This window comes from Chiloscyllium plagiosum, chromosome 42 (genome assembly GCF_004010195.1).
Source record: "Chiloscyllium plagiosum isolate BGI_BamShark_2017 chromosome 42, ASM401019v2, whole genome shotgun sequence".
Taxonomy (NCBI): domain Eukaryota; kingdom Metazoa; phylum Chordata; class Chondrichthyes; order Orectolobiformes; family Hemiscylliidae; genus Chiloscyllium; species Chiloscyllium plagiosum.
Window position 1 is genome coordinate 1,687,486 of NC_057751.1, and position 18,980 is coordinate 1,706,465.

The 18,980-nt window shown below is 43.2% G+C and overlaps 1 protein-coding gene across 2 annotated transcripts in view; it reads left to right on the forward strand.

Annotated features, from left to right (window-relative positions):
- The window catches only part of LOC122543014 (docking protein 2-like), a 44,758-nt gene extending 26,156 nt beyond the window's left edge, over window positions 1-18,602 (forward strand). The window contains exons 4-5 of one of the 2 annotated variants that reach the window (XM_043681184.1): window positions 10,463-10,635; window positions 14,306-18,602. In XM_043681184.1, coding sequence (XP_043537119.1) covers window positions 10,463-10,635; window positions 14,306-15,373 — 1,241 coding nt within the window. In that variant the 3' untranslated portion in view covers window positions 15,374-18,602. The remainder of the gene's footprint in view (window positions 1-10,462; window positions 10,636-14,305) is intronic. The other variant, XM_043681185.1, reaches the window with a different exon arrangement.
- Window positions 18,603-18,980: the final 378 nt, after the last annotated feature.

Genomic DNA, 18,980 nt, shown 5'->3' on the forward strand with positions numbered 1-18,980 from the left:
ATGCTAAGTACAGAAGAACCAAAATTTTCCTTTCAGAGGTTGAAATGTTTGTCTTCTACATGTTTCTCTCTCGACTGAGGACAAAGAGAGTGAGAAGAGTTTTGCAGTCAGTCAAAGGAAATCTGAAAAAAATATCCCTTGCTATTTGCATTTACTGTGATAGCTGGTCCCAAGTTAATGGGAGTTACAGGTTTACAATAGAGAGTCACAGAGATGTACAGCACGGAAACAGACCCTTCGGTCCAACCCGTCCATGCCTTCGGTCCAACCCGTCCATGCCAAACAAATATCCCAACCTAATCTAGTCTCACCCGGCCAGCACCCGGCCCATATCCCTCCAAACCCTTCCTATTCACATACCCATCCAAATGCCATTTAAATGTTGCAGTTGTACTAGCCTCCAATAATTCCTCTGGCAGCTCATTCCATACATGCACCATCCTCTGCGTGAAAAAGTTGCCCCTTAGGTCTCTTTTATATTTTTCCCCTCTCACCCTAAACCTTTGCCCCTCTAGTTCTGGACTCCCCCACGCCAGGGAAAAGACTTTGTCTATTTATCCTATCCATGTCCCTCATGATTTTATAAATGTCTGTAATGTCACCCCTCAGCCTCCAGGGAAAACAGCCTCAGCCTGTTCAACCTCTCCCTATAGCTCAAATCCTCCAACCCTGGCAACATCTTTGTAAATCTTTTCTGAACTCTTTCAAGTTTCACAACATCTTTCCGTTAGGAAGGAGCCCAGAATTGTACGCAGTATTCCAACATTGGCCTAACAGCCACAATATGACCTCCCAACTCCTGTACTCAATACTCTGACCAATAAAAGAAAGCATACCAAACGCCTTCTTCACTATCCTATCTACCTGTGACTCCACTTTCAAGGAGCTATGAACCTGCACTCCAAAGTCTTTTTGTTCAGCAACACTCCCTCGGACCTTACCATTAAGTGTATATGTCCTGCTAAGGGGGGAGGATCGTAAGTGTCCATGATTCTTCACTGACACTCATCATTGCTTCAGAGTCAGCATGTTGAAGGTTCAAGGTATGATCTTTGCTGAAACTCCACGTAAGGGAATGAGGGTCGGAGGATCAGTACTGAAGGAGTTCTGTACAGTCAGTCTACCATTTGTAGATGACACATTAAACTAATGCATTGTCTTCCCTTACAGTGGAAGACAGACCAGCCATTATTTTGAAGAGAAGTGGGGGAGCTTTCCTGGGTGTCATGATAAATACTTAAAGACAATGGATGTAGTGATTGTAATGAGGTCAGCCAAGTTGACCTTACAGAATTGGAGATCCCTGTTTGAGGCTGTTAACCTGGTTCAATCAGGGAGCCTTGGCTGACAGGTAGAAGCAGGAGTGGCAGGGATCCTGTTCACTCTGGGAGTTGGCTCTGAGGGAGCTGCTTCAGTGTCAAGGACTCTCCATGTGGAAATAAACATGACTACTTCCTGCCCAACAGCATAAGCAGCAAGTGAAAGAGAGAACTAAGTGATCTCACAACCAGGTTCAGATCTAAGCTTCAGTCGTGAATAGTGGTGAACAATTGAACAACTCACTGGAGGACGAGTCTCCACAAATATCCCCATTCTCAATGATGGACGAACCTAGTACATCAATGCAAAAGATAAGGTGGAAGCAGTCACAGCAATCTTCAGCCAAAAGTGCTGTGTGGTTGATTCATCTCAATCTCCTCCAGTGGTCCCCAGCATCACAGATCCAAGTCTTCAGGCAATTTAATTTATATTGTGTGATATCAAGAAACAGTCTGAGGCATGGATACTTCAAAGGTTAATGCCAATATTCCAGCAATAGTACTGGAAACTTATACTTCAGAACTTGCCACTACCCTCGGCAAACTCTTCCAATACAATGTGGAAATTTGTCCTGTCTACAAAAAGCAGGACAAATCGACTCTGGCCAATTACTGCCCCATCAGCAAAGTGATAGATGGTGTCATCAACAGTAGTATTAAGCAGCACCTGACCAATAATAACTTGCTCACTAATGTCCTGTTTGGATTCTGCCAGGGCCACTGTCTGTGACTTTTTGGACACTGAAGCAGTCCATGTTTAAATGCAACAAGCTCTGGACCATATCCAGACTTTGGATAACAACTGGCAAGTAACATACATGTTACACAAATGCTAGGCTATGACCATCTTCAATCAAAGACAATCTAACCACTGCACCTCACAATCAATTGTGTTACTATCACTGAGTCCCCCACTCTCAACATCCTTGGGGTTACCATTGACCAGAAAGTCAAAGGGACTAACCACATAAATTCCGTGGCTACAACAGCAGGTCAGAAGCTTGGTCGGTACGGTGACTCAGTGGTTAGCGTCAGTGACCTGGGTTCGATTCCAGCCTCGGGCAACTGTCTGTGTGGTTTGCACATTCTCCCCATGTCTGTATGGGTTTCCTCACACAGTCCAAGGATGTGCAGGTTAGGTGGATTGGCTTTGGGAAATTGGCCATAGTATCCAGGGATGTGGAGGTTAGATGGATTAATGATGGGAAATGCAGGGTTACAGGGATAGGATGGGGTGGTGTATCTGGGTGGGTTGCTCTTCAGAGGGTTAGAGTGGACTCAATGGGCCTAACGGCCTGCTTCCACACTGCAGGGAATCTCTGAAACTGCAATAAGTAACTCAGCCCCTACTCCCCAAAGCCTGTCCCACCATCTACAAGGCACAAGGCAGGACTGTAATGGAATACTCCCCACTTGCCTGGGTGGGGGCAGCTGCAACAACACTCAGGAGGCTTGACACCATCCAGGACAAAGCAGCCCCTCTTTGGCACAAATATCCACTCCCTCCAGCACTGACGCTCAGTAGCAGCAGTGTGTACCACCTACAAGACACGCTGCAGCAATTCATCAACAATCCTTGAGTAGCACCTTCCAAATTCACAATCACTTCCACCCCGAAGGACAAGGCCAGCAGCTACACGGGGACACCACCACCTGCAAGTTCCCCTCCCATCCATATTTGGAAATATATTGCCAATCCTTCACTGTCATTGGGTCAAAATCCTGGAATTCCCTCCTTGAGGGCATTGTGGGTCTACCTACAGCACATGGACTGCAGCGGTTCAAGAAGGCAGCTCAACCCACCTTCACTCGGGGCAAGTCAGCGATGCCCATGTCCTTTGAGTGATTAAATAAAACAAAAATCACAAGGACATGTTACTTATCCATTTTTTTTCAGTGCTGTTGCTGCTGATGCTTGCTGTGATTCTTGGATTACAATGGAGCCTGTGCTTCAACAAACCCCGAGACTGTCAAAGTGATCTTTGAAGTCTGTCTGAGCTCAGATGGGGCCTCAATTTAATGTCCCATCTGAAGGATGGTACTCCCAGCATGTCCTCAGCAATGTGGTGGGCATGCCAGCCCAGATTATCTGTTCATTTCTGCAACATGAAACTTGGAGGCACAGCCTCCTGACACAAGCGTCAGCAGGATGTTGATCACCATCAGTTGTGACAAGGAGTAACAACGAGGCAGTGGTATGTTGTGCAAGGCAGGGACTGAAGCTGTTTGCTTTCTTGCCATAAGGCACTGAAGTATTGCTGTAAATGCAAACCTCATAAGGAAGTGCTTTTTCTACTTCTTTACATTTGATATGCCTGGTGCTGAAAACACAGGAAGGACATTGTGTCTTTTTTTCAAAAAAGGAAACACCTAAGATCTTATCAACAACATAATAAGGCACTGCAACGTCAGGCAATGATAAGATCAGGCAGCTTGGAACATTGAGCCTTCAAAAAAGTGCAAATACAGTTAGAGCGTTTGAAGCATGAATCCTGAACAAAAACATTATTTGTTTTTCATTGAAGGAGGAAGCCAGATCAGCTATTTACAGCAGGGGGATTCTGTCCCAGTGTCCTGGGTTACATTTATTCCTTAACCAACCTCACATAAGCAGATGATGCAGTCATTATTGTGGTGTGATCAACAAACTGCCAGCTATGTTTCTGCTACCGCAGCAGAGCCTCAAAACCCAACGTGGGCGAGAAAGGGTTTTGGAACATTGGAAAAGGCACTGGAGGAGCACAAATCTTCAATAGGACACCAATCCCCTTCCTGGTGGGGTGTTTCCCAAAGGTCTCCACTTGCTCGGCATTAAATACCAGTCAGTCATGAAAGTGCACAGGGTCTAAGTTCCTCTGTCTCTCTCACTCGCTTTGTGTCTCTCTCCCCTGCCACACTTGCCACTTGACAATGTACTTCAGCACGGACCCTGCGACACAGTTGCGTCTCCAAGACACCTTCAAGAAAGCAATGTTTCTTATGAAGTTGATGTTTGTGGGATCATGCTGTGTGTGAAATGAGAGAAGGAATCAGCCCGTCTAGCCTGCTCCATCATCCGTGAATGCATGTGCAAGTTCATTCATTACTGTAGTGGTTACAATCGCCTTACCAACAGCTCAGCTGCCCCTTCCACTCCATCCCATACCCACATCCATCCCCTTTCTTCTCAGCCAGCAAAATGGATGGCATAGGCAAGTTAGGGAAGGAGGTATGAACTGTGTCTGACACAATACATGTCGCTCAAATAGCCAGTTCTAACCCAGGTCTTGTGGAATAGTGCCAGGTCCACATCTTGCAGATTCATTTTCCAGTCTGACATTCAATTTTGCAATGTAGCTGCTTCCAAGCTTTCTGAGGGGATGCTCTCCAGGGCTACTCACACGGACCCACCATGAATTTACTGACTGTCCGTGTTGCTCTCAACAACAGACTTTGGCTTCTCATCAAGGATTTACAGATCCACCATTGCAAGGAACTGGCCTTTCAAGCCACCATTTGAGGGAGACAGGATAAAATAGTCAAGATGGAATGTAAGGGCGATAGAGTGTGGTACAGTTGTAACAGTGTTTTCTGATCTCCTGCTTGGTGAATTCATCTTCAGAAGGCGGGTCCAGGATGACAAGCAGCCAGCAATAAAACCAGACCCTTGGCAGTTATTTTCACTCACCCTGTGATTATAGCATTGTCAGAAACAGACACGGGAAGCAACCAGCTTCACAATACCCTTCAGGGAAGAGAATCTGTTGCCCCAGTCCAAATGGATCCACATGTGACTCCAGTCGAACTTTGTGTGGCTCACTCGGATGTACACCCTGAAGCCACTTTGTTTGAAAAGCAATCCCTTTGAATTTCCTCTGCAGACCATTTTAACCCCGCTCCACATGATAGTGATTCTGAATGACTGCTGTGTTAGTGCGTTCCAGGGATCACCAGAATATTTAACTTTCAGACAACTACACCATCCTAACAAAAATCCAGTGACAGAACTCTCCAGAAGTTGGTGTCATGTCAAAGGCTGAGTAAAACAAGGCAAATTTGAGTTTAGTGAGGAGTGTATGACAGACACAGCCCTTGATAATCGGAGTTATATCCGGAGAACAGAGAAAACATTCCAGATCCCCAACCCACCATGAAAGACCTCATTTATATTGACTCTCATTGTATGTAACCATGTATCTGACATGCACTCTGTCTCAGTCAATGTTTTTACTGCACAGGCCAGATTTTACAGAGAGACCAGAATTGATAAACTATAAATTTAACTTTTCTTTTTGTTTAGTTTTAACAAAACAACACATTTATGATCCAAAATGAAAAAGACAAAATATCCAACATTATATGAAAACTGAAACAAAAACAGACAAATAAATATCAGAAATGAAGACTCATCCCTTTTACTATCAGTAACAACCCCCTGACAGCAACTTGCATTTCAGTGAAGTCTCCACTTAAAAGTTCCTCATTCAGTGACATGCCTGTTATTGGGGGTTTTTTTTCTGCTGAGTTGCTACAGTCACTTGATGCTTTTTTCTTCAGTTCATGTCTCCTCCAGCGACCCTCAAATAAACTCTTAATACTATTCAACTTATTATTTAACATGGACTTTTTACCATTCTGCCTTGACTGCTTTGGTGAGCGTTGAGCTAACAGCACTTCTGCTATTTCAACCTTGTTCCCTCTGAGTGAACCTGGACACTGTCTGACCGCTTCACAATGATTCTTACTTTGTACTCTGCATCCTTTGACTTCACAACAATATTTTCTTTCTTATTTACCCAAGTTACTGGTGCACTGTTCACTTCAAATGCTTTAAATATACGTTGAAATGCACCTGAACAAAGTCTACAGAAACTCTGGTACTACTCAGAGCAAATCAAAAATGAAACTAAGTACCATGAGCTCTCACTTCTTAACACATTTAATAAAGACAAATGACTGGAAAAATAGACATTGTTCCTCCACCTCAGAACCCAAACTCTCAAACAATAATAGTTTATTGTGAACCTTCATCACACATGCATTGACAGAAATCATAAACAATGAGGTTGGATAACTTGGGAATCACAGACCACTGTGTGTCCAAAGTACCACTGCAGTGTGCAATGTTGGGAAAATATGTTTCAGAAATGGTTGGCAGACACAGCCATACTTGACATTCCAGTGACTAAAAAAAATCAGTAAAAGATCACAGCACAGAAAAGAGGCCTTTTGTGCCTGTTCTAACTCTCTGATTGTGTAATGACATTGCCCTGCCTTCTCCCCAGAGCCCAGCACACTCTCTATTGTCAGGTAATAATCCAACACCTTTTTAGATGCCTGTACTGGACCTGGCTCTTGCACACTCTTAGGTAATGTCTTTCCGATCTTCATCACTTGCTGCATGAAAAGAGGTTTTCCTTAGGTCAGCCTTGCTTCTTTCAGTAATTATCTTCAGTTTGTGACGTCATGTTCCACCACTGATAACAGTTTCTACTTATCTACTCTGTCCAACTGCTCATGATTGTGAATTTGATGTTGCCTAATGTCAACAGCACACACGGTCAGGTCACGTTCAGCATAGCTTACCCCCCCTACTGCCATGTATGAGCCCCACTATCCCATATCATTCTCTGAATGGGCTGCAATTCCTGTTCACAGGAAGCCTACAATTCTACTGTGTTCCAATCCCATGATATTGGAATGGCGCATTCCCTGTCCCTCTTCCTTCACTCTCTGCAATCCAGTTCAAGCTTGTAACAGTTTAATCAGATGTCTTGGAGCAGCAATGTATTTTTCTCCTGTTCTGAAGTAGAGTGCGGCCATATACACAGTATGTCAGATGCAGTCTAGCCAATTCTCTGTGTTACTGAAGAATAACTTTGTTCCTTTTGTTTTATAATAAACAATTAAAGTTGAGGCTGTACAGATCATTGGTGAGGCCACTTCTGCAATACTGTGTGCTGTTCTGTTATCGGAAAGATATTATTAAACTGGAGAAGTTTCAGAAAAGATTTACCAGGATTTTGCTGGGAGTGGAGAGTTTGAGCCATAAAAATGGGCAGAACAGGGTGGAATTTTTTTCACCAGAGTGGTAGGGGTGATCTTCGAGAGTTTTATAAAGTCATGAGGGGCAGAGAGAAGGTGAATCACAAAAGTCTTTTCCTTAAGGTGGGAGTGGGGGTGGGGGTGGGGCGTTCAAAACTTGGAGGCATTTTTTTAAGGTGCAAGAAGAAAGATTCAAAAAGAACATGAGGGCAACTTTTTTACACAGAGAGTGGTTCGTGTGTGGAATGAACTGCCAGAGGAAGTGGTATATGTTTAAAAGACATTTGGATCAGTACATGAACAGAAAAGGTTTGAAGGGATATGGGCCAAATGCAGACATGTGGAACTAGATTGGGTTGGGAACATGGTTGGTGCAGACAAGTTGGACTGAAGGGTCTGTTTCTATGCTCTATGACTCCACCTCTATTCCATTAACTTGTTTTAATTGCTTGCTGTACCTGCATACAAAGCTTTTGCAGTTCATGCACTAGGACACCCATCAGGGCTTTGCAATCTCTTACCATTTGATAAGATGCCTCTTTTTCTTCAGACAAAAATGGACAATTTCACATCTTCTGACATGATACTCCATTTTCCATAGCTTTGGCCAATCACTTAATCTATCCATCACCCTTTGTGGTTTCCTTTTGATCTCTCCATAGAAAGGCTGGGCGACAGGAGGAGCACTACTTAACTTTCACTTGTCTTGTATCTGCAACAAAGTTAGCAAACATACATTGGGTCCCTTCATCCAGGAAATGTGTATAAAAATGGAGGTTTTAGCAGTGATCCCTGTGGCTCTTTGCCATCCTGAAGTTGACCCATTTCTCTTGTTATTAATCTTCTATCTATAGCAATGTTACCCGCTACACCATGATCTTCTATTTTCCACAATAACTTTTGATGTGGCACCTCATTAGCTGCTTTCTGGACATGTAAGTGAAGTACGTGCACCAGTTTCCCTTCTTCCACAGAACTGTATACACTCTCAACACCATTCATTTTTACAACCAAAATAAGCTGAGGTTATAGCAAGTTATAATTGATGTTCGTGAATGGAAAATGGGCAATTGTAAGAAAACCACTTTGTTGCAGTTTTCTGGTAGAACACAGTCACACCTCGAGAAAAATGTGTTGTATTTCTATCTTAGAAGTGTCGGAAAATGATTCGCCTTCTTTCTGTTTTTTTTTTGCTGTCTGAATTGTAACTACCTTGTTCTGCATTGTTAAAAGTCAGACAGAAGACAGCAGTCACCCGCAAGCCAACTGCCAGGCAGCAAAAGAAAGTGTTGGCATGATAAGTTACAGTACATTACTGACTGGGAATGAAAAGACAGTCAACTCATTTCCAATTGGAAATCTGCTCACCCCAGCTGGTCTGGCCTTACTGCAACTCCGGACCACAGTCATGTGGTTGAATCTTCACTCGTCTGTGAAATGCTTTCAGAAGCCCTTCAGTTCAAGGGCAGGTAGGGTTCGGCAACAAATGTTGACATGAAGTCATCGCATTGCCATTTCATTTGAGATTCAGTAACTCCACACTCTCAACAACAGCTGTCAACACAAGGAACAGAGTTTCTAACAGCGAGAGAGGATTTTATTTTCTCTTTTCATTTTAATACATTCCCCTTCAGCCTGGGACCAACATTTTCCCATTTCCATTTGGTTTTCATTGTCAAGATTGTCTTTGGTTTTCCCATTATCAATTCCAGCCCACTCCCTCAATGGGCTGCCCAAGAAACTTACCTTGAACCATGCATTTCACTCACTGAATCTCCATCCAGACTGTGAGCCTGGGTCAAAGGTTTATTGTAAAAGCTGACTACAGTACACTGTGGAGACTGGGATCTTCATTAAAAAGTAGAAAATACTGGAAATGCTTGGCCTTTCTGGTAGCACTTCTGGAGAAGGAAACCAAATTTGTGTTTCACATCCATGACCTTGGATATGCAGAACTCTAACCAAACATGGAATGAGAAGACGATGACTGTGAATGAGATACTGTAGAAGAGACCAACAGAGATCCTGTTGGAGCAGAGCAGAACCTCTTCCAGGTAAACATTCCTGGAGGAGTAGCAATTAATTATACACTGAATAAAGAAGTTCAACAGTTGAGATGAAGGGTCACTGATCTAAAACATTAACTCAGTTGCATACTCTACATTAATTGCCAAAACTGCCGAGCATTTCTTACATTTTCCATTTCTATTTTGAAAGTCTATTCCTTTGGTTATTTCAGGTTCTTTCCAACTGAAGTTTTTTCATCTAAACTGATTTCATTTTCAGGATTTTCTATCTGGTATAAGAACCTGTGAAAGCTCCTCCATGACAGTCACCTTGCTGTGGAAGATTTAGTTTTTAGTGACTTCACTGCAAGTGGCTTCTCATGAAAGAAAAACAGACATTGATATTTCTGCATTACTCAAGCATGTACTTTTAATTAAAAAAGAAAAGTTGCATTTCTGTAGCACCTTTCACAACCGCTGGACTGGGCAGATTCTTTCCAGAAGGTGAAGTAATTTTAAACTGTAGCTACTGTTATAAGATGGCAAACACAGCACATCAAATTGCCACAAAACAAGTCACTTGTTTCACTGCTGTTTAAGTGTTGCTAGAGGGACAATATTCACCAGGGCATGGGGATAGTCCCCAGCTCTTTGTTAAAATGCCTTACTGACGGGTTTGACTGGGCCATCTCACTGTCACCTCTCAACTGCGACACAGACAGTATTGATAATTGACATAACAGCATTTCCTCTGCACTGCACTGAGAATTCCAACCTCGATGAGGTGCAACAAGATTTGAACATTAATCTAGAAGTGACGGACCAATTTGATTTTAGACCTGTTACGTGATGGAAGACTTGATAACCACAGTCACACTTCAGAATAGCTACACAAGGTGTTACATCAGCAGAACAGTGAAACAGAGCTTTGGTTTCGACATCTTTTCCAAAGGACAGCAGCTTGAATGGCATGGTATAGCCCTCCCTTCATACTAAACATGAGATAAGTGAGTGTGTTCTACCCACCAACCTGGAACACTGCCTCGTGAACAAAGTAGCAACATGTTTTTCCCGGTCTCCAGCTTCAATGATTTACATTTCTTTATGTTACAGTGAAAGACTTCAGGGTCACAGTGAGGAAAACAGAAGCTGCAGACAGATGTAACCTTCAAGGAACATTCCTTCTCACAGTGGAGAAAGATGGATTACAACTCAAGGATCTTAAAAGTGGAGATGTTCACTACACCTGGCCATACAAATTTTTGAGGCGCTTTGGACGAGATAAGGTAAACACTTGAACTTGTTTTCATTTGCTGTGGTGTAGTCACAGATCTGGAATTCATCATATAGCAGTGTTGTCACAATCCCAGATCTTAATCAGCTGATCTCTAGAATAACAAATTTCATGACTTGAATTACGAGGGTGTAATTCAATTGAATGGTTTTAATTATGTTAGAAGATTGAGGGTTTTATAAATGCCAGCTGAGCTCCTGGTTGAATTACAGGTTCTAACTCACTCTTCGATGCTCATTTGACATTGTGCAAACAAAACAATTATCTTAAAATATTCATACATTTGCTCGACATTAAATCATTGTCCCCTGTTGGGTAAAGCCTCCTGATACAGACACTGTGGCTGCTGCTGCTTACTCTGATATTTGAAAGTATTTTTAAGTTTTTTTCCTGGAATATGAATGTCGTTGGCAACCTATCCCTGCTCATGTTGGCCCTCTCTAATTTCCCTTGAGATGGTGGGACTGAGCTGCATTCTTTAAACAACTGCAGTCCATGTGGGAGAATCTTTCTCGAGCAGCTTGCTACAACTGAGTGCATTGTTGGTTTCCTGCATAAGGTAGTATGTTACTGTGGCTCTGGAGTCAAACATAGACTAGATCAGGTAAGGGCAACAGATTTCCTTACCTGAAGGACATCTCTGAGTAGCAGCTACAACCTGGTGCTTTTGTATCCCTCATCAGAGAGACAATTTTTTATTTCTCTTCCCAGCTGCCAGGGGGAATCTGCATTTGTATCACTGGTCATTTATCCAATAGCATTACCATTGTTGTCTGTTAATCCCCTGGAAGCATTTCTACATCTATCATTGCTGCAGCGCTCCTCAGTGACAGTTCAGTTGAGTTCCACATTCCGAGAGGCTCTTTTATTAACTTCTGTCATGACCTTGATCATCTGTCAGCCCTATGTAACCTTTTCTCAGTTTTATCCTATTTCTTCATGAAGAGGATGTGGGTAGATTTGCACAAACTGGGCCAGGAGAAGGCGATGGTGAGTTGTCTTTGTGAGATCCTGCAGTCCACGTGGTGAAGATTCACTCACATTGGAGTTCCAGGATTGTGGCCGCTTCCCTGTTTACCTTAACAATATAAATAACAGACAGTAACAGTGTAGGATTTTACAACTAGGAATGAGCATCCCACCGCTTGTATTCCCTTTTAACAACAACTGACAAATGTTTGGTATCCCAGAACAACATCAGCTGGCCAACCCTAATATAATTACTTCCATCAACCTGTTCCAACAGATTAGGGCATACCTTGTGGAAAGGTATGACTGGAAGCTGGCCCGACTGGATTTGAGAGAGGGACACTACTGCTGTGTCACACTCAGTTCTCTTCACCTATTTGTCCTCTTTGTGTGGACTTGCAATGTGATCGATGTGTGAATGGAACATGTATCATAAAACAGTTTTCAGCTGTGAGTAGGCAGCGAGCGAGCCAATCTTAGGCTCGAACATAGGAAAACTCAGGATCCATGAATTCGTTTATCAAAGACCATCGATGTGGAGTTTGAATGAAAAAGCTTTCATTTCCTTTATATCTTACACAGCCTCAGGATATATGAAGTGTTTCACAGCTAATGAAAGGCTGTAATGTAAAACAGTTTCCACAATATTCCATTTACAGACAGCAAGCTCCCACAAACAATTAGAAATATCCAGGTGACTTATTTTCACTGGATTTGGTTTTGGGAAATTGTAGATCAGACTTTGGGGGATTATTTCTCTGGTTTTATTCAAAATAGTACTGTGGGAATTTGTTTTTATCTCCACCTGGTTGGGCAGGTCTGTCCACAGTTTCATGTATCATCCAAAAAAATCCTTCTGAATCTGATGATTTTTTTTGGCTCCATGTGAGATTGCATTGACGTTTTAGAGAGATTTTTTTTGAAGCATGGTAAAGGTGCTGTATAAATGCGATGTTAAACCTGCTTTTTCCATTTTATTGAGGAAAGAGTCAGTTAGATTAAAAAATACAACAAGTCCAAGATCCCTTCCAAGCCACACACCAGCCTGAAATTGCAACTATACTGTTATTTCAAGTTAAAATCCTTTTCAATACATGATGAGCAGTTCGAACCTGGGAAGCACTGAGGATCAGAGTGACCTTGGTGTGCACGTCCATCAGTCCCTAACAGTAGTAAGAAGGGTGTATAAAGTTGTGAAGAAGGCATTTGAGAGATTTACCTTTATTAGTTAAGGTAAGAGCAGGGAGGTGATCAAAGTTTGTGCGAAGATTTGTAGCTCGGGTGCTCGTTGCTGTGGTTCTGTTCGCCGAGCTGGAAGTTTTTGTTGCAAACATTTCATCCCCTGTCCAAGCACTGAGGATGTCACCTAGACAGGGGACGAAACGTTTGCAACAAAAACTTCCAGCTCGGCGAACAGAACCACAGCAGCAGGGAGGTGATCCTGAAACTGTATATAAAAACACAGTCAGAGAATTGTGTGCCATTCTGGAATCTACATTATCTGATAGCACGAGAAAGGGGGTAAAGAAGATTTTTCAGGATATTGCCTGGCCTGGAGAGTTTTAGTTATGAAGAGAGATTGGACAAATTGGAGTTGTTTTCCTCAGAGCAGAAGAGAAGAAGGGAGGACATGATTGAGATATATAAAATTAAGAGAGGAGTAGACAATGGACACAAGAAGATAACTTTCTCTTCAGTAGAGGGATCAGTGACGGTGGGGGGGGCGGAGCAGAGACTTAAGGTAAGGGGCAGGAGGTTTGGAGAAAAAGCCTTTTCACCCAAGGGCGGTGGGAATTTGGAAGGGAGGGACAGGCAGAAGCCCTCATTTACAGTGAAGTATTTAGACCTTTACCTGCAATGCCAAGGCACACAAGGCGATGGGCTCAGTGCTGGAAAATGGAATTAAAATAGTTAGGTGGTTGTTTTTCACCAGTGCAGACTCGAAGGGCCAAAGGGCTGTACACCTCGATGATTATTTAACTCCCTTCCAAACACAACTGAGAGTGTGTATCTACTCCACATGGAGTGCAGCAGTTCAACAGGGTCGTTAACCCCTACCCACTCATGGGAAATTATGGATGGGCAACAAACCTGAGCTTTGCCATTCACACGGTTTGAATGAAGAAAATAAATCTATCAAAATAGGAATCAAATAGAGACATGACAATGGTAAAATAATCATTGATTCATTCCAGAAATTGTTGATCCTCCTATAATTTAATGGCAACCACTGTGCACGGATTCATTCACAGAATGTGAGTGTTGCTGGTGAACCCACCATTTCTTGTCCTTGAGGTGGTGGTGAGCTGCTCTTCATAAATACAACAAAGAGTCTTGTTTGACCATTTCAGCGGCCAATGAGAGATCTACCGCAATGTGGTAAGCCTGGAGTAACACAATGGACAAACAAAGTGAGGATGCCAGAGTGCCCTTCCAAAAAGGAACTTGTGCACGATTCGCTCATTTTGAGGACCACTTGATCATTGTCTTGTCATCATGGCTGAAGCCACATTTTTAATTCCAGATTTTTTAACGAATTGAGATTGAATTTCCAGTTGCTATAGCAGTGTTTGAAGTCGTTTCCATTGATGATTAGTTCATGACCTCGGGATTACTGAGTCAGCGAGTGAATTACTTTGCTACTGTATACCATTAAATTTCATAAAAATGTTGTTTGCCTGTTGTTTTTCTAGGTCACGTTTTCCTTTGAAGCTGGAAGGCGATGCATGTCCGGAGAAGGCAATTTTGAGTTTGATACCAGACAGGGGAATGACATTTTCCACATCATTACATCTGCCATCCAAGAACAGAAACAACGGAATGAGTCAGATAATCAGCTGTCTCGCAGTTTGGAGAATGAAACTGCTCTAAGTTCCAGGCCCCTCCCAATCCCCGCTCATGGGCTGGAAGAGGAGACATGGCAACGAGATTTTGGTGAAGAACAAGGACAGAGTTCAACCAGCGTCAAAGCTGAGTTTTCGAATGCCACTCTTCCATCTCTGAGGTCTCTGTCTCTGGAGTCAGTCTGCGATACCAAGTCTTCCTCCACAATGCCATTCAGACAGGCAGTAAAGGGTCACCACAGTTATCCAGCAGCTGGAGCCACAGGGAATATGGCTCAACTCCCAGATGTCCAGTCGACTTATTCAGAGGTCAGGGACGTGGTTGCAAAGTCCAGTTCACGAGGAAATGCAAAATCAACCAAAACTCACACTGGGAAGAAATCAGAGAATCAGTCTGCACCAGAGTCTGATTATGCTATTCCCTTTGACGCAATCGCAAAGACATTGCGCTTCCCACCTTTGAGTGGACTGCCTACCATCCAACAGGACAATAATGCTCCTGAGAAGACATTCTCAACATTTTTCCCTCAAGGTCTGGAAGAATGTGCAGACCCTCTTTATGATACCATAGACGAGTCTAACATCCGAGGAAAAGCAAACCCAGCTTCATCCAGGAACCTGTCCAAGGACCACATCTATGATGAACCCGAAGGGGTGGCCACTCCTTCCATCTATGATAACCCAGAAGAGGTGAAAGGCCATGCATGGAAGCTTCAGGGCTTGGACTGTGATACACAGGGGCATGAGTACCCATACAACCCAAACATGGATGACTATGCAGTGCCAAAAACAGCAACTCAAGCCTTCGCCAAAAAGAAATCGAGAGAAAGGCTGTATCAAAAGGACAACACTGGAGCATTGGAAAGTGAATATGACAATGTACTGGTAAAAATCTCAGAGAAAAAGGGAACCAAATAATAAAGCAAAAGGCCAGGTGGGGCTCAGCCATCTGGTTTGAAAGTGAGCTGATTGGAAGTGAGCTGGGAAGGCTTATAGCTGGAGGAGACACTCAGAGACGCTGCAAGCTGCCTGAATCACACCTGTTGGTTTGGTGCTGTGAGTGAAAATAGGAGACAATTCTCAGAACATGAGCCTTTCCAGAATCACAGTGTTTCAGAACAGAACAGAAAGAGGCCTTTCAGTCCACCATACCGAACTGGCCTCTCCAAATCAGCATCTGAACTTTGTGCCTTTCTCCAGCCTTTTCCCCAGCATCTTGCACATTGTTTCCACTGAAATAATCAGCTAATACCCTCTTGCATGCCTCAATTGAAACCTGCCTTCACCAAATTTCCAGGCACCATTTTCCAGACCCAAACCACTCATCGTGTGCATGTGTTTTTATTTTCTCTCATCATATTTGCCTCTTTTCAGATCACTTAAAATCTGTGCCCTCTCATTCTTGCTCTTTTTCTGACTGAGAACTGTTTCTTCTGATCCAACTATCCAGCCTGCTTATGATTTTGGAAAGTTACCAGATCTCCCCTTGGCCCTCTTCTGCCCACAGAGAACAGTCCCAATGTCTCCATAACTGAATGTTCTCAACCTTGGAATTATCCCAGTAAATCTCTTCTGCACCTTCCCCAATATGTTCACATCCTTCCTATAAGGTGACACCCACAGGTGTACCCAGCTGAGGTCTAACAAGTGTCTTGTACATGGTCAACATTGTCTTGCTGTGGTCTTCCATGCCCTGATTAATAAGGCCGAAAACTCTGTGCACTTTATTAATTGTTCTTTCCATCTTCAATGATCTATGTACATTTCTACTCAGGTCCCTCTGCTCAATGCAGCCCTTTTAGAATTGTATCCCCTATTTTCTTCACAAGCCTGTTGTGTAGTACCGTATCTGGAACATTGTCTGAAAATCTATTTACAGCACATGACCAGTATTCCCATCACTGACCCTTCACCTTAACCTCCTCATAAATCTGAAGACTTCAATAAAGTTAGTTTCACATGACCTCCCCTTTGGAAGGCTGGCTCTTCCAAACAACCGTCCTTTTTCATGTGACTCCTCGTTCTACACCAATTCTTGTTTTGTGAGGTTTCCTCACCATTGAAGTTAAACTGACTGGCCATGGTAACTGCTCAGCTTATCCTTACAACCTTTTTTACAAACACGACCATGATACTTGTGGTTCTCCAGTTCAGGAAAAACTGTGAGATTGCAGCCAGCGGCCCAACAATTTCCACACTCATTCCCTTCAATCACAGAGCCTTGTCACATGAGGACCAACAGTCTATCCAGCCTCATCAATTTTGTACCATTTTAATAACGGAGTTTCCTCCTTTGTCACCATGGCCTATGTAACTTCGACATCCTTGGTAAATACAGATGCAAAATATTCATTTCCTATCTCAGCTATGCCTCTGACCCCCATTTGTCTGTTAAGAGGTTAGCCAAATGGACCTCACAGAATCTGAGTTCCCTGGGTGGGGCTGGTAATCTGGTCCAATCTGGAAACCCTGGCTGACAGATAAAAATGGGAGTGGCAGGGATCCTGCTCACTCTGGGAGCTGGCTGTGAGGGAGCTGGATCAGCGTCAAGGACTGCCCACATGTAAGTGAAGGGGGACTTGGTGCAGAATTACTTCAAACCTCTTTTTAGAGTCATAGAGATGTACAGTATGGAAACAGACCCTTTGGTCCAACCCGTCCATGCCGATCAGATTTCCCAACCCAATCTAGTCCCACCTGCCAGCACCCAGCCCATATCCCTCCAAACCCTTCCGATTTGGTTCCTAATGAGCCCTACTCCTTGTTCTACCACACTTTCATTATTTATTTACATTGAGGGGTCCTCAATATACATTGGGTTTACACCTATTGAAGATTCTTTGCCCATAAGAATAATATAAATACAGGGCAATAGAGACTGTAAAAGTGTTAAAGTCACCTTCCCCCACACAAAGCAACAGATTAAAGTAGGGATAGAGACTTAAAGGGATGTTGTGTTTCATATTGAGCAACCAAAATATGGGCTCTACATGTACTGTACAGTACAACACAATGTTAACACTGAGATGACATAACGTAATTCGAAGCATCAGACAGGATTCTGGGAGTTGTGCTAAGATGGTGGCACAGACATGCGTTACAAGTTGAATGTTTTCTATCCTAAGCTAAAGTGAGTCAAAAACGATGCAATGACATGGGAAATGTTAAGATTCATTCCTCACAACCTCAGCAATGTGAATGTGAAGCAACATGTTTCACGGCAACAGATATTCCAGACCCCCTGTCGAAGACTTTGGGATTCCCCTTTCTGTTGGTTGTCAGATGTTTCCCATCATTCCTCTTTGCTTCTTCAATATGCTGTCTCTTCTCCCTCTGAAACTTGTGCATTCCTGTTGGCTCCTGGTTGTATTTTCTACCAGTTGCCTTCTGCAAGCACTCGCATTTTGTCTTTATCTTAACTTGAATCTCTTGTATTGTCAGGGAGCTCTGGATTTGTTTGCCCTCGCTTTCCCTTCTGAGGGAATGTAATTTGACTATACCAGCACCATCTCCTCTTTGAAGGTAACCCATTGCTCATTTACAGGTTTCTCCATCATCCCTTCACTCCAGTCCATCCGGCCCAGTTCAGGTCTTGCCAATTCTGTGTGGACAGCTGTGAGCAGGCTGCCAGTGTGAACCTATTCAAGGATGAGTACAGCAAGGGGAGGGTCAGGGGAAAGGGTCCCAGCAGTTAAAGCCTCCTGTCTCAGATTACTCGAAAGAAACTATGATTGCAGTGATAGCCTTCCTTGTGAACCAGCTCAGCTCATTAATTGCCAATAAACTTGTTATTTCCACTTGACCATGTATTTTATTTCTGGGCAAAAGCTATGAATCTGCACAGAAAGTTGACATTTCAGGCCTGTCACCTTTCAGTCGGACTACCTTTGCTCTGAAATATTAACTCTGACTTTTCAGATGCTGCCTGATCTGCTGAGTATTTCCAACATTTTCTGTTCGCCTTTCGAATCTGCAACCAATTGCAGTTCCACGACCTGATGGTCAGGCAGGCTGTCTCTGGGACAGTGCTGTTAAACGCTGGATACTTCGGAGCAGCAAACTTCACAGCAGCTACACAGTCTCAAAGGAATTCTCAGATGGAAACACAAACTGCTGAAGCTCAGCAGGTCTGGCAGCATCTGTGAAGAGAAATCAGAGTTAACGTTTCAGGTCTGGTGACCCTTCCTCAGAATGGACCCAAAACATTAACTCTTATTTCTCTTCACAGCTGCTGCCAGACCTGCTGAGCTTTTGCAGCAACTTCTGTTTATGTTTCTAATTTACAGCATCCGCAGTTCTATCGGTTTTTAAGTCTCAGGTATAGTTCTGCTAACTGTTCAACGCTCTTGTTAAACAGCTGTGGCCAACTTTGTAGAATGTAAAGGATTACATTGTTGTAGCACCTTTCTCAGCCTCAGAACACCACCAACTGCTTTTCACAGCCAAGGAGTAACTTTGGCATGAGAGCCAACGTTTGCAAAGTGAGTATCCATGTGATACTGACTAGATTTTATGTTGTTTCTTG